Below are 14824 nucleotides of genomic sequence, written 5' to 3'. Positions count from 1 at the left end.
AATTTTTTAGAGCAGTTGTAGGTTTACAGAAAATTGAACAGATAGTACAGGAAGTTCTCATGTATCCTCCTTTTACAGTTTCCCCTATTAACATCTTGTATTATTGTGGTACATTTGTTATAATCCAATATTGATATATTATTATTAACTAAAGTCTTTAGTTTACATGAGGGTTCACTCCTTGTGTTATAAAATTTAATGGATTTTGATGAATGTATAATAACATGTATCCACCATATACGTATCATACAGAATAGCTTCATTGCCCCAAAATCCTTTGTGCTCCTATTCATCCCTTCACTCTACCCTCTGGTAACCACTGATCTTTTTACTGTCTTCTCTACGGTTTTGCCTTTTTCCAGACTGAGGTATAACTGGAATCATACATTATGTAGCTTTTTCACACTGGCTTCTTTCAGTAAGCAATCTGCATTTAAAGTTCCTCCATGTTTTTTCATGGCTTCATTAGCTCATTTCTTTTTGTGCCTTGCCAGTTCATTTCTTTTAATCACTGAATAATATTCCATTGTATGGATATACCACAGTTTGTTATTCATTCACCAACATCTTGGCTGTTTCCAGTTTCAAGTACATTTTCGTTAATTTGAAAAAATAATAGAGAGTTTTAGTTCAGGATGAAGGACTTAAACACTTTTCTCTTCTCCCTCCTGAGAACTTATTATTAATCATATGACAGTTAAAGAATAAAAGGACTAAACCCACAATGTAAAAAGAACTACAGCAAGGTGTCAGTGGGTACTGAGGAGTGGATGCAATTTCAACAAATTCCTGAAAGACAAAAAGTAGCATGAAACAAAGCATAATAAGCCAAAACCCAAAATACATTGATAACATCTATATTTTTTTCTATAATCAAAATTAAATCTTGTCTACAGCGTGGCAGAACCATGAGGACATTATGCTGAATGAAATAAGCCAGTTGCAAAAAGACAAATATATGATTCCACTTATATGAGGTACCCAGAGTAGTCGAATTCATAGAAACAGAAAGTAGAACGCTGGTTGTCAGGGGCTGGGAGGAGGAGGAAATGGGGTATTGTTTAATGGCTATGGAGTTTCAGTTTAGCAAGATGAAAAAGTTCTGGAGATCTGTTGCATGACAATGTAAATGAACTTAGAAACACTAATGAACTGTACACTTAAAAATGGTCAAGATGGTAACTTATGTTACATGTTTTTACAATAAAAAAATTAAATCTTGTGTTTTGTCCTCTAATTGATTCTCAAAGTTGAAAATAATGTAAGCACTAAGTTAAGGCCACCTAAATATTGTTCACTGTAGATCCCAGTAGTGGCTTCTACAGATTAAATTACTTTCTCTCCAGGTACACCTGTGTCACCTGAAGGTGTTGAGATCAAATGGATTTTTTTTTTAAGCTCCATCAATTAATTGTTCAAAATCATGCCCCATTTTAGTTTGCTTCATTTTTGGACCATAACTTACTTATTCAGGTTTGTTCTTCCTTCCTTGCTTATTTGGGTCCTTCCTTCCTTTATTCCCACCCTCCCTCCCTCCTTTCTTACTTCCTCCTTCCCTCCCTCCTTCCCTTCTTTCCATCCTTCCATGGGTAATTGCTTTTCTTTTTTTGATGATGCTGTTGACAGAAATAACAAGCCATATTCACCACATCACTGACATCTTCCAGATTTTTACTATTTATGGCATAGATGTTGAATTCTCTTTCAAGACATATTTATTGATGCCTAACATGGATCTAGTACACTGCTGTCATCTAGGATTTCTTTACATTGGACTCCTGGGTAGTTACTCCACGTCAACTTCTCTCATCTCTCCTTTTGCTATGTTTCCACAACTTTAACTTTTATATCTTCTATTACATTTGGCAGGGCTGGGGTATAATCATGTTTTTTCCTTAATTTCCAAGAGCTCATTCTTGTTTCCTGTTCCTTTTTTTATGGTATCTTTCCTTATTTGATGAAATAATTGTGTAATTTAATTAGAAAATTTTAAGTTCTTATGCTCCCTGATTTATCTGTTTTTTTCTGGGTACATTGCTCTTACATTTTTCATGCAGCTTATTTTGTTGATATAGCTTGATCCTTGGATAGTCCATAGATTTTTCTGGGAAGCTGGTGTGGGTTTTCTCCAATTTTGTGTATAAAGTACGTCTTCTGCCAGTCTCCCCTTAAGTAGAATGGCCATTTGGGAGCTCTGTGTTTGTGAGTTGAGCTTATTGTCCTGTAGACTTTGCTAGCACTAATTATTTAAACTTTCAAGAGAATAATGAAAACTAATAGCATAACGATCAAAATTTAGGAGGGGTCGGGTGTTGTGGTGCATGCCTGTAGTCCCAGCTACTCTGAAGGCTGAGCTGGGAGGATGCCTTGAGCCCAGGAGTTCCAGACTGCAGTGAGCTATCTAAGATTGTGCCACTGCAGCCCAGCCTGGATGACAGAGTGAGACCCTGTCTTTAAAAAAAAAAAATTTAGGAGGCATAGAGAATAGTATGAGTGAGCTATCATTTTTCATAGCACAGGCATATATTTTACAGAGAATATCTAATGCTTTAAAACAAATAAAGAAATATTGGTACCAGCATATTAGTCTTGTCATAGTAACCACAAAAGTAACTAAAAAACTGTTTAAAAAATGGCCTCTAAGGAGCAAACTGAGGAAGAGGTAATTAGGAACACTGCTTTCCATTATAGTCCCTCTGTACTATCTTTTTAAGACCACAGCATGTATTTCTTCAAAATAAATAAAAGCAAATTGAAAATAAAATAATGGAAACGGAGGAGAAAATGTAGGAAATGTAAAAAGAAAAAATGATTTTAATTCTAAAAAAAGAAATAAACATTCAAACACTCATATGTACTAAATTTCTTGGACAGAGGAAGAATATTGTTATCAAGGAGACCAAAGCAACTGTTGAGCAGAAAATTTAGCTCTTTAAAAAAAAAAGGAATCCATGACAACTTATTCTGCAGAATATTATACCCTACTCCAGCTTTACAAAAGCCAATAAAATGGTTTTAATGAGGTCCTTGAAACTTTGTTGATGATGTGACTACATTTTTAAAGATTTGGTTTGTGGAGTCTACTACACTGATAAGAGTAAAAGTCAGATGACCTAGGTATGAGTTTCAACTCTACCACTTAAAAGCCATGTACTCTTAGGCAAGTCACTTTCCTTTTCTGAGCCTAAGTTTCTTCACTTATGAAAATGGGGATAACTAGTACCTGCCTAACACACTGCTGCTGGGAATACCAAATGAGATGAAGCACTGTACAAAGGTTGAAATATTACACAAATAAATTCAAGGAATAAGTACTAACATATCCCTGAATTAATAAAGCCATATGTACTCTTGACTGATTAAATGCCAAATTAAGTATTAAAAAAAAGTGAACATAAAATGTGATATAAACTAGTATCATAAAAATTGGATTTGAGCTAGGTGGCAGATTCAAGCTCTAGTCCAGGCTCTCCAACTAGATAATGTCCACGACTTCTTTGGGTCTCTACACACCCAAACTAAACTAGACCATCTTTGTAAAGGTGCTTCATGGGTGTGTTTTCCATCACACAATGATAATTTAAAAGGAAATTTGTTCACCACCTTTTTTATCAGGGCTATATCTTACTCTGGAAAACATCTGTTAGACATTTGAAAATCACTGGCTTGAATTGAAATTTTTTATTTCTATTCTCATGCTTTTTATAAACGTAAATTATCTTTAACCTTACATTCTACTCTTTCTCAACACAGACCTCCATTCTGAGACCAGTTTGTTCTACTTAACTATTTCTTAAAATGCCATGGCCAATTCCTGCCTCCACATTGTTGTCGACATATAGGAAGTTCAACACCTTTGTGGTTGCTGCTATAGCTGGCTGAGCAGCTCTGCCCTGTGTCCCAGTCCCACCCTCTACTTACCCACCCAAACTTTGCCAGTGCTTAATATCTTGGATATAAGACTGCTTTCAAACAGAAAAGCCACAGTGGATCAGAAACAGAACACAGTTCTCAAGTTAAAAGAGAATCTAGCTTCCAGGCCAGCACCTCTTCTCTATAATTTGACAGAATGTATGAAAGCACTGAAAGAATGAACTAGGAAGGAGGTGGGAGCCTTAGTCAGCACTAGAACATAGCAGGAAAGAACACTGATAGTGGAGTCATCTGTGCACTGCCTAGAGGAGAAACACCTTGTTGAGTTCTAATGGTAGGATAGTCCCATCATGGAGATGGGTGCATTCACTTGTTACAGGCTGATGCTATTAAAGGTTTATGTCATATATCTGACTCCCTGTGATTTGATTTCATAATCACCAAAAATCTTCTGATTCTTTGACTTCTCTTGTGGTGCATCTAGAAAATTCCCTAACTAGAAACGCATCCACTTAGCTATTACATCTGTGCCGTAAGTTAGTAAAATAGCATTCTGAATTCAGACATCTGTTTCTGCGACCTTGAGCAGAGAGAGTCCATCCTGACAAGAGGCAGAATCACAAATTAGTTTGAAGGCCTAGGAACTGAAAGGTCAGGTTCTGCACTGGTAAATTTACCAACAGAAAGCCACTCCGTGGAAACTACATGGGGTACCCCAGACTGCCCCAATAAATCCCCTCTTGTTGCACTATTTTCTTTTCTTTTCTTTTCTTTTTTTTTGTTAACATTTGTACACACCTTTATTTATTCGAGACCACTAAAGACAAACAAAGCCCTTCTATGTATGACCTGGTCTTTACATACATTCCCCCAAATTTCTATGTACCCTAAGCTACAGCAGAAACAAATGTTCTTAGTACACACATTGAAGTTTCTATCTCTCCTTGTCATAGTCCTCCGCTTCATTAGGTTTTAATTCTGAAAGTTCAGCACAAATAGCTTTTTTCTCACATAAATGCTTTTCAAACTACACAACCCACCCAGAATAAAATTAGTAATCTTGGTGACCAAGGCAAATAGCAAATTGCCCTCAGATCAATTTATAACTTATATAAGGGCATCAGAGACTCAACAATATATGCCTCATGAGAGTCATGAAGAATTGGCAGCATTTGGTAGGTTCCTTTTTTAACTAAATAGGTATTAATCAGGTGTTAAACTCAGTTTCTCTATGTCAAAAGCTACCAGTCTGAACTATTATTTTACATTTCTGCACTCTAAATTTCCATGCCGTGGGACATACCCTGGCTTCCGTACAGTTATCAATCTATAGTAGATACACCTTTGTTTCCCAATTAAAAGATATCTTTGTTTCTCCTTCCCACTGAGAGAGGATCAATAAAGAAATTACTTTTTAATAATAAAATTACTTAAATCTATTCCTCTGTGAAGGGTATTTATTACTTGCTCCCTACATATATTTGTGTTTTATCTTCTCTTCTATGGTCTTTGAAGGTATGATCCATATCTATTTCATCTTTCTATATCCCACAGGTTTTCAATCAGTGCCTTGTATGTAGATGGCACTTTAAATATAAATTAAGAATTTCTCTTCCATTTTCAAGGAAATTTCTCCTCATTCTTTTTATATGTATCCCATCTTCTCATGAAATCTTCCTTGACCATTCCAATCCAGTTTACTCCTACTTTTGAAATAAGAAGTGACTGCCTATAAACCATTTAATTGCCACCAAAACTACTCTAGCATTACCTTTTTATAGCATTTTATAGTTTTTTTATATTTCAGTATATCCCAACAATATATAGGCACAGCATGGACAATTAATAAATATTAATTCATTCAACCAATCTTTCAGAAGTCAGTCTGGAGTCTCATTAGGAAAAGTATAGTTAAAACTGGCATCTAAAGAGAACAAAAAGAGTCTTGCCCCTTTAAGTGTGGTCCACAAACCAGCAGCATTTCTATCACCTGGAAGATCATTCTGAGGCACAATCTCCGCCCCAGCACAGGCCTCCTGAATCAGAATCTGCATTTGAAGATCCCCAGGTAAGCTGTAAGCACTTTAAGGTTTGAGAAGCACTGCTTAGACTGTAAAGGAAAAATTTTAATGTTCAAGATGCATACGACCAAGTAACACAAACATCTCCTTATAATTGCTTATTTGTTGGTCATCTTTATCTGCAAAAACTAAAGACTTGTTGAGGGCAGGAACCCTTTCTGTTTTCCTCACCACTAGTCTTTCCTGGGCTTTAGAGGGCTTAGAGGGCTCACCTAGTGCTCAGCATTTTTTTGCTTATAACTGAACAAGGTAAAAATAAAACTTTTCCATAAAGCTAACCCTTTAGGAAATTGATTTGTACAACATGATTTCACATACTACCATTCAAATTCTTTAATTTGGTATCATTAATTCCATTTAAAATGTGCTGCCTTCTCTATTTCAACAAATGTATTTTATGCACTTGACAAAGCAAAAGCTTGGATTATCTTTCCTCTGTTTGGAGCCACTAGGGCCCTCTTTTACAAGTAAGATAGCTGCATTTTCATTCTGGCTGTCACAAATCCATCCCGTATGCCTGCAAGAGACTTAATCATCACAACAACTTGGTGGGGAGGAAAGGGGAGAGGATGAATGGTTAAGGCAAAAACAATTCTGTATCAGGAGTATCACAGGGAACCTAGAAAACACGATTCTTTGACTAGGATATTTCCAGAAAATAGCTGCCGGCAAGGGAATGAAATTAAGAAGTAAGAAAAACCCTTGCTTTTCTCAAGAGCAAAAGGTGACACTAGAGAATACCAGGAGTGATAAAAGACCAGAGACTACCTATAGACAGAAGGTGGAAACACATCCAGATAGCGGTTAGAAACGTCCAAGAAGGGTGCCAGAAATCTCTTTCAGGTTTACAGAGAAGAAGTCAAGGGAGAAAGGGGAAAGGAAATAGCTCTGTGAAGGGTATAACTTACGATGATGATTAATTTTTTTTTTGTTTTTTTTGAGAAAAAGGGATGACATGCACTGGAAGGGGAAGGGGTAAGGGGGGAGGAAGGGAGGTTGCAATTCAGGGCGCTGCAAAAGGAAGCGATGCAGATGTCTCTCTGCCCGGTTTAGACGTCCAACAGAGGCAGCCCAGGCATAGGTGGGTGGCAACGCCCAGCTCCACTGGCCCCCGCCCCACTGCCCGAGCCATCTCCTCTGAAGCCTACGAGGCCCTGGGTGGGGACAGGAAAGAGCGGACTGTGTGTGGGAGGGTGTGCGGCAGGAGGCGGCGGATGCCGGGCTGACCAGGTACCCACCTTATCCCAGCGGAGCCACTGCCCGATGGCCGTGTCTAGCTGAGGGTCCCCGGTGTGGTAGGCGGTATGGAGCAGGTTGGAGTTCAGGTCCCCCTCTGCGTTTTCAGCCATGGCAGGCAGACTGGGGTGTGCAGGCCGGGGGTCCAACGAAAACACCGAGTTGGTGGGGTCTGCGGCGCGTTCAGCAGGGTCCAGACGTCCCCTCCTCACTGAAGGGCATCAGAGACCAACCGCAGGGTGTTTGCGCCAGCTCCTGCTGCAGCTTTAGGGAATCGGGAGAAAGAGGGGATATGGCCGCCAGATCGCCAGCGGACCAGGTCCGGGTCTTTGAACGAGCTGACTGAGGCAGTCGCGCCGCAACAGAACAACAGTCCCAGATGTCTGGGTCTTGGCCCCAGCCGCCGCCGCCCTCGCCGCCTTAGGCCCCGCCCCCTGGCCGTCGGCCCCGCCCCTTCCCGCCTCCGCTGATTGAAGTCCCCGAGGCACGAGGCGCGAGCCCGGGAGCGCGCTCCGCACGCCTCCGCAGTAGCGCAAGTTTACAGTCGCCTGAGTGTTGAGCCAATGGTGCATGTTTATTTTTTTAATTTTCCTTGTTGCCATCACCACACACTCCCTAGCGTCTCCTTTCCTCGATCTGCCCTCACGGCTACCACGAGCAAACTGACTCCGTGCTCGCTCAGAGTCCCCGGCACGCGCTCAGACCCCCAACTTCATCTAGGGACACGCGCCGGGAGGCGGGGGGCGGGGGGCGGTGTGTGCGAGTAACCCGCGCACGGCCTCACGGGAATTGTAGTTCTTACCTTTCCCTGACATCAGCGGAGACTGCCGCAAAAACTACAACTCCCAAGAGCCTCGCGCCCTCCCTTTCCTCAAAGGAAAAAGATCTACCTCGAGGCTGTTCCTCACAGCCTTGTTAATTGTGCTTTGTGGCCCTGGCGTTAAATTAAATTAAACAAAGAATGACATAGTAAAGGAGCAACTGGTATCCATTTAGTGCTTTACAGTTTACGAGTCGCGTCCTGTCCCTTCAACCATCTAGTGAGGTAGGTGGGCGTAATCCTTTCCTATTTTACACACAAAGAGGAAACTATGAGAGCTGCACCGACTTTTTAGGAGGCCAAGTTCATGAATGAAGGAACTAGGGTTCCAATCCCGTTTCAGGTTTCCTCAGTTGGCAGTTATTTTAGCTCTGCTGCTATAGGGGACTAGGAGACAGAGAGAACAAGATGACCAGAAAATAGACAAGTTGTTAAGGAAAGATGGGTCGGCACTTAACCTTAACATAAAAACGTATAAGCAGCACAACATAAAAAGAGCGATGGCAGTGGGAATACAGAGGAAGAAGAAATTAGTTCGCTCAAATTGAAATAATCTTCAGTTTCTTCTTAGCCACTTCTCTTCTATACAGTGCTCACCTTTCTAGTCACATAACTTGAGGTCTGGTCAATGCTGAGAAGTGCTTACCTGTCAGCTACCCAGCTGCTCCTGAGTTTCTTGGTTTGGCCTTCTTACAATGGCTATCATTTTGGCCAAGTATCTCACAACTCTTTCCCTAGTCAGCTTTTTTGTAAGGAGGGTATAATAATGCTTACACCATGGCTGTATACTAATTTAATAAATGGCTTTAGACTGCTTTGAGGTTCACATATAAAAGACATAATAAATTCAAAGTATTATTTTCTTTCCTTTAAAATGTCAGTTACTATAATAAAATACAAACTACCAAGGTACAAAAGGATTGTGGTGCCAATTCCTGAAATACATGCCATAGTTGGGAGTTGCAGTTTTTGCCAAGCAACTGAGTGTTCCTTTTGTGGAGTCAGCAAGTTCTTTTAATCACACAAGTCCTGGGAAACAACCATGTGTCTTGCAGAGAAATTCATCTTCCACCATCATTACCATTGTCCATGATAAATATTAATTAAACAATTACTCTATGATAAGCATTATGCTAGAACCTGAGGCTACAGGAATGTATATGTTAATAATTGTTCCTTTCAAGAAATAAAATCTGTCTGGGGAGATAGGATATATGCAAGAAAAGTTAGCCCATGATAAATACCAAATGCTTGTTGCAAACAATTGTTTATTTAAGTCTGAGATGGTCAATAAAAGCGTCAAGCAGAAGGAGGGACCTGCACTGACCTTTAAGGAACAGAAAATAAACAAGTTGAGAAAAAGATGGAGGGCATTTCAAACCCATAAATCAGTGATTCTCAAATTTCCCAAGGAATTTGTTTAAAATGTGTATTCCTGGACACTGCCCCCAGAGATTCTGAATCAGTACATTGGGATGGGGCCTGGGCACCTGCATATTTAAAATATCTATTGACTGTGACATATGTGGCCATAATCTTGCAACTCAAAGTGTGATAGGAGCACCACTATGTTGGCATTCTCTGGGGGAAATAGAAAATTTCAGACCCTACCCCAGTTCTACCAGATCAGAATCTACATTTTATTAATAACAAGATCCAATGATGATTTATATTTAAATTTGATAAGCAGTCTTTATAAGACAATTCTTAATTCAGTTCTGAAAAACACTACTGAATCAACACGACTTTCAAGAGATGGAAAAAAAGAGTTAATTAACCTTCACTTTTATCAGCAAGATCAAAACAGACATTAACTTGTAACCAGAAATCTTGCCCAGTTTATTAGGCTTATTGCTTAGACATGAAGGGTAACCAAGGGAGACCCAGACCTAGGCTACAAACCTGTACAGCATGTTACTGTACTGAATATTGTAGGCCATTGGAACACAATAGTGAATATTTGTGTATCGAAACATATCTAAACACAGAAAAGGCACACTAAAAATATGGCATAAATGATTAAAAAATGGTACACCTGTATAGGGCACTTACCATGAATGGAGCTTGTAGGACTCTGGGTGAATCACTAAGTGAAGGGTGAGGGAATGTGAAGGCCTAAGACTGAACACTACTATAGATTTTATGAACACTGTACACTAAGGCTACATTATATTTATAAAATATTTTTTCGTTTTTCAATAATAAATTAACCTTAGCTTACTGCAATATTTTTACTTTATAAACTTTTTAATTTTTTAAGACTTTTTGACTCTTTTTGTAATAACATTTAGCTTAAAACACCAACATATTGTATGGCTGTACAGAAATATTTTCTTTTTTTGTAGCCTCTGTCTATAAGCTTTTTTTTTATTTTTAAAATCTGTTCTTTTTTACTTTTTAAACGTTTTTGTTATTAGTAAAAACTAGGACACAAACACACACTTTAGCTCAGGCCTACACAGGGTCAGGATCATCAGTATCACTGTTTTCCACCTCTACATCTTGTCCCACTGGGAGATCTCCAGGGGCAGTAACATGCATGGAGCTGTCATCTCCTATGATAGCAATGCTTTCGTCTGAAATACCTCCTGAAGGACTTGTCTGAGGCTGTTTTACAGTTAACATTTTTTTTATAAATTGAAGGTACACTTTTATTTTTGTTTTGAGACAAGTTCTTGCTCTGTCACCCAGGCTAGAGTACAGTGGCATGAGTATAACTCCTAGGCTCAAGTGATCCTCCTGGCTCAGCCTCCTGAACAGCTAGGACTATAGGTATGTACCAGCATACCTGGCTAATTTTTAAAATTTTTTGTAGAGACGAGGTCTTGCTATGTTGCCCAGGCTGGTCTTGAACTCCTGGCCTCAAGCAATCCTCCCACCTCAGCCTGCCAAAGTGCTAAGATTACAGACGTGAGCCACCAGGCCTGGCCTTACAGTTTAAAATAACAATAAAAAACTATAGTCTAGTATAGTAAATACATAAACCAGTAACAGTTGTTTATTATCATTATCAAGTATTATGTACTGTAATAATTGTGCTATACTTTTATATGACTGCGCAGTAGGTTTGTTTACACCAGTGTCACCACAAACGCATGAGCAATACGTTGAGCTACCATGTTGTGATGACTGCAGCATCACTAGGTGATAGGAATTTTTCAGCTCCATTATAATGTTATAGGACCACCATTGAATATGCTATTTTCATTGACTGAAATGTCATTATGCAGCACATGACTATATTACAATATATTTTATATATTACATATACTATATATATAAAAATATATATGTAATGGACCTAATATTTTAGGATCATGATATATGTATAACTTACCCTCAAATGGCTCAGAAAAATGCTATGTATATGTATATACAAATATTTATTATATCCATATATGTACAAACATATACTAACTATGTAGCTAGATAAATAGCAAATGATAAAATGAAGGGGAAATGTCAACAGTAGATGAATATGGGTAAAGGATATATGGGTATTCTTTATACCATTTTTATTTTTGAACTTCAGAATTATTTCCAAATAAAAAAGTTTAAAAGAAAAACCTCAAGTGTATAAGAAATATCTATTTCTTTATTATTTTTAAAAATCCAGCCAGGTGCGGTGGCTCACGCCTGTAATCCTAGCACTCTGGGAGGCCGAGGCGGGCGGATTGTTTGAGCTCAGGAGTTGGAGACCAGCCTGAGCAAGAGCAAGACCCCGTCTCTACTAAAAATAGAAAGAAATTATATGGACAGCTAAAAATATATATAGAAAAAATGAGCCGGGCATGGTGGCACATGCGTGTAGTCCCAGCTACTCGGGAGGCTGAGGCAGAAGGATCGCTTGAGTCCAGGAGTTTGAGGTTGCTGTGAGCTAGGATGATGCCACGGCACTCACTCTAGCCCAGGCAACAGAGTGAGACTCTGTCTCAAAAAAAAAAAAAAATCCAGTTGAAAGACTCCAAGCTGTCATTCTGTTGAGGAAGCAAGAAATTAAATTTTCATCAATATCAGAGGTTTACCTCCCCACCCAGGCTTTATGTGGTACTGGGAGAAACAGGTAGACTCTATAGCTCTAGTTCATCAAGGTTTCTGCTGACCTCTGCATTGTCCAAGGCCATAGTGGTCATCGATACCAGAAGTCTGACAGCTTTCTCCTTGCGTACCATTCATAAGCAATCACCAGGAATCTTGGTTGAGGCTAGGAACCCCAAAGCTTCTGTCTAGGTTTACCAATAGCAATCTCTTCCAAAATCTTGCCTATTCCTTGAAGTGTTACCACCAAGCAGAGTTCAAGGCTTCTATCTCTTATCACCTTCCTATTTTAAGACTTTAAATCTTGAGGAAATCTATCATTCTGCTCCATGATTGCTCTGAAAAGAAGTATTTTCTCTTCTTGTTGCTCAGAAAGATACTTGTCATAAACTCTAGTGACCTCTGTATTGAAAAAGAGAGGGAGAGAGAATGAGAGAGGAAGGGAGTCAGGAAAGGAAGGATCTTGCAAGCAACTTTCTACTTTTAGCCCTCTTACAAAAAACCTCTGAAGCAAGGGGGTACAACAAGAATAACAAATAAAAGGGTGGTTATCTTTGTGTAAGGGGGGATGGATGCAGAACACACACAGGATTACAGTGAAGCAAGGTGAAGAACTCAGGGTACAGAGTGTAAGGAGGCGATTGTGGAAATGCAGGATTGGCACCCGAGAGTGAGTGCCTCATTACATTTTTTAAGCAGCTTTATTGAGATATAATTCACAGACCATAAAAGTCACCCATTTAAAGTGTAAAATTCAATAGTTTTTAAACTAAATTTGCAGAGATGTACAATTATCATTTCAGTCAAGTTGAGAACATTTCATCACCTCAAAAAAGAAACTCTGTGCCCTTTAGCTATCAGCCCTCTGTCACCCTATCTTCCCACCCTCAGGCAGAAGCAACCACCAATCTATTATAATTTCTATATGTATAGATTGCCCTGTTCTGAACATTTTACCTAATGGAATTGTATAATATGTGGTCTTTTGTAAGTGGCTTCTTTCACTTAGCATAATGTTTTCAAGGTTCATCCATATATCAGTACTTCATTCCTTTTTACAGCTAAATAATATTCCAACATATGGGCAACCACATTTGTTGATCCATTTGTCTCTTGATGGACATTTGGGTCATTTCTGCCTTTTGGATATTATAAATAATGCTGCTATAAACATTCATGTACAAGTTTTTGTGTGGAATATGTTTTATTTCTTTTAGCTATATGCCTAAGAGTAGATTTGCTGGGCCATATGGCAACTCTATGTTTAATCATTTGAGGAGCTACCAGATTGTTTTCCAAAGTGGTTGCACCATTTTATATTCCCACCAACAGTGTATGAGTTCCAATTTCTCTACAGATTTGTCAACACTTGTTATTGACTTTCTGATTCTAGCCATTTTAGTGAGTGTGAAATGATATCTCATTGTGGTTTTGATTTGAATTTTCTTGATGATTAATGATGTTGAGCATCTTTTCATGTGCTTATTGGCCATTTGTATATCTTACTCAGAGAAGTACCTATTCAGATCCTTTGTCCATTTTTTAATTGGGTTGTTTGTCCTTTATTGAGTTTTAAGTGTTCTATATATTTCTGGATATAAGCCCCTGATGCAAATCAGATATAGGATTTGCATATATTTGTCATTTGTGATTAGATGTAGTTTTTTACTTCTTCCTTTCCAATCTAAATGCCTTTGACTTTTTCTTGCCTATTTGCCCTGGCTAGAACCTCCGGTACAATGTTGAATAGAAATGGCAAATGCAGATATCCTTGTCTTTTTCTTTATCTTAGGGGAAAATCATCCAGTCTTTCGTCATTAAGTATGAGTTTAACTGTGGGTTTTTTGTGGATGCTTTTTATCAGATTGATGACGTTACTTTCTGTTCCTACTATTAGTTTCTCAAATGTTTTTCTTATGAAAGAGTGTTAGGGCTTGTCAAATGCTTTTCTACATCTGTTGAGATGATCATGAGAGTTTTGTTGTTTATTATATTGCTATGAAATATTACATTAATGAATTTTTGGAAGTTAAACTAAACTTGCATCCCACTTGGTCATAGTGTATCATTGTTTTCATATGTTACTGAATTCAGTTTGCTAGTATTTTGTTGAGGATTTATGTGTCCTTATTCCTAAGAGATACTGTTCTGTAGTTTTCTTGTGATATATTTGTCTGGTTTTGTTATCAGAGTATTACTGGGATCATAAAATGAGTTTGGAAGTATTTCCTACTTTTCTAATTTTTGGAAGAGTTTGTGAAGAATTGGCATTCATTCTTGCTTAAATATTTTGTAGAATTCTGCTGTGAAGCCATCTGGGCCTGGGCTTTTCTTTGTGGGTAGTTTTCCAATTATTAATTCAATCTCTTCATGTATTATAGATCTATTCATTTGTCTATTTCTCCTTAAGCCAATTTTAGTACTTTGTGTCTTGGTAGGAATTTGTTCATTTCATCTAAGTTATCTAATTTGTTGGCATACAATTGTTTACAGTATTCCTTTCTAATCCTTTTTATTTCTGTAAGGTCAGTAATAATGTCCCCTCTTTCATTTTGATTTTAGTAATGTGAGTCTTTTTCCCTTTTTTTTCCCTTGGTCAGTCTAGCTAAAGGTTTGTCAATTTTGTTGATCTTTTCAAAGAACCAACTTTTAGTTTGATTGATTTTTTTTCTATTGCTTTTCTATTTTTTATTTCATTAATTTCTACTCTAATTATTATTTTTCTTCAAGTTTACTAATCCTCACTCTAGCAGTATATAATCTACTAAACTGGCCC

The 14824-nt window shown here is 38.3% G+C and overlaps 1 protein-coding gene across 1 annotated transcript in view; it reads right to left on the bottom strand.

The window, feature by feature from the left end:
* PGM2L1 (phosphoglucomutase 2 like 1) overlaps positions 1-7601 on the bottom strand; it is a 46634-nt gene extending 39033 nt beyond the window's left edge. Inside the window, exon 1 of the mRNA XM_045555483.1 lies at positions 7193-7601. Within this exon, the coding sequence (XP_045411439.1) occupies positions 7193-7303 (111 nt within the window). The 5' untranslated portion in view covers positions 7304-7601. The remainder of the gene's footprint in view (positions 1-7192) is intronic.
* Positions 7602-14824: the final 7223 nt, after the last annotated feature.

The sequence above is a fragment of the Lemur catta genome, chromosome 7, assembly GCF_020740605.2.
Source record: "Lemur catta isolate mLemCat1 chromosome 7, mLemCat1.pri, whole genome shotgun sequence".
Classification (NCBI taxonomy): Eukaryota; Metazoa; Chordata; class Mammalia; order Primates; family Lemuridae; genus Lemur; species Lemur catta.
This window is presented reverse-complemented; position numbering and strand designations above follow the sequence as displayed.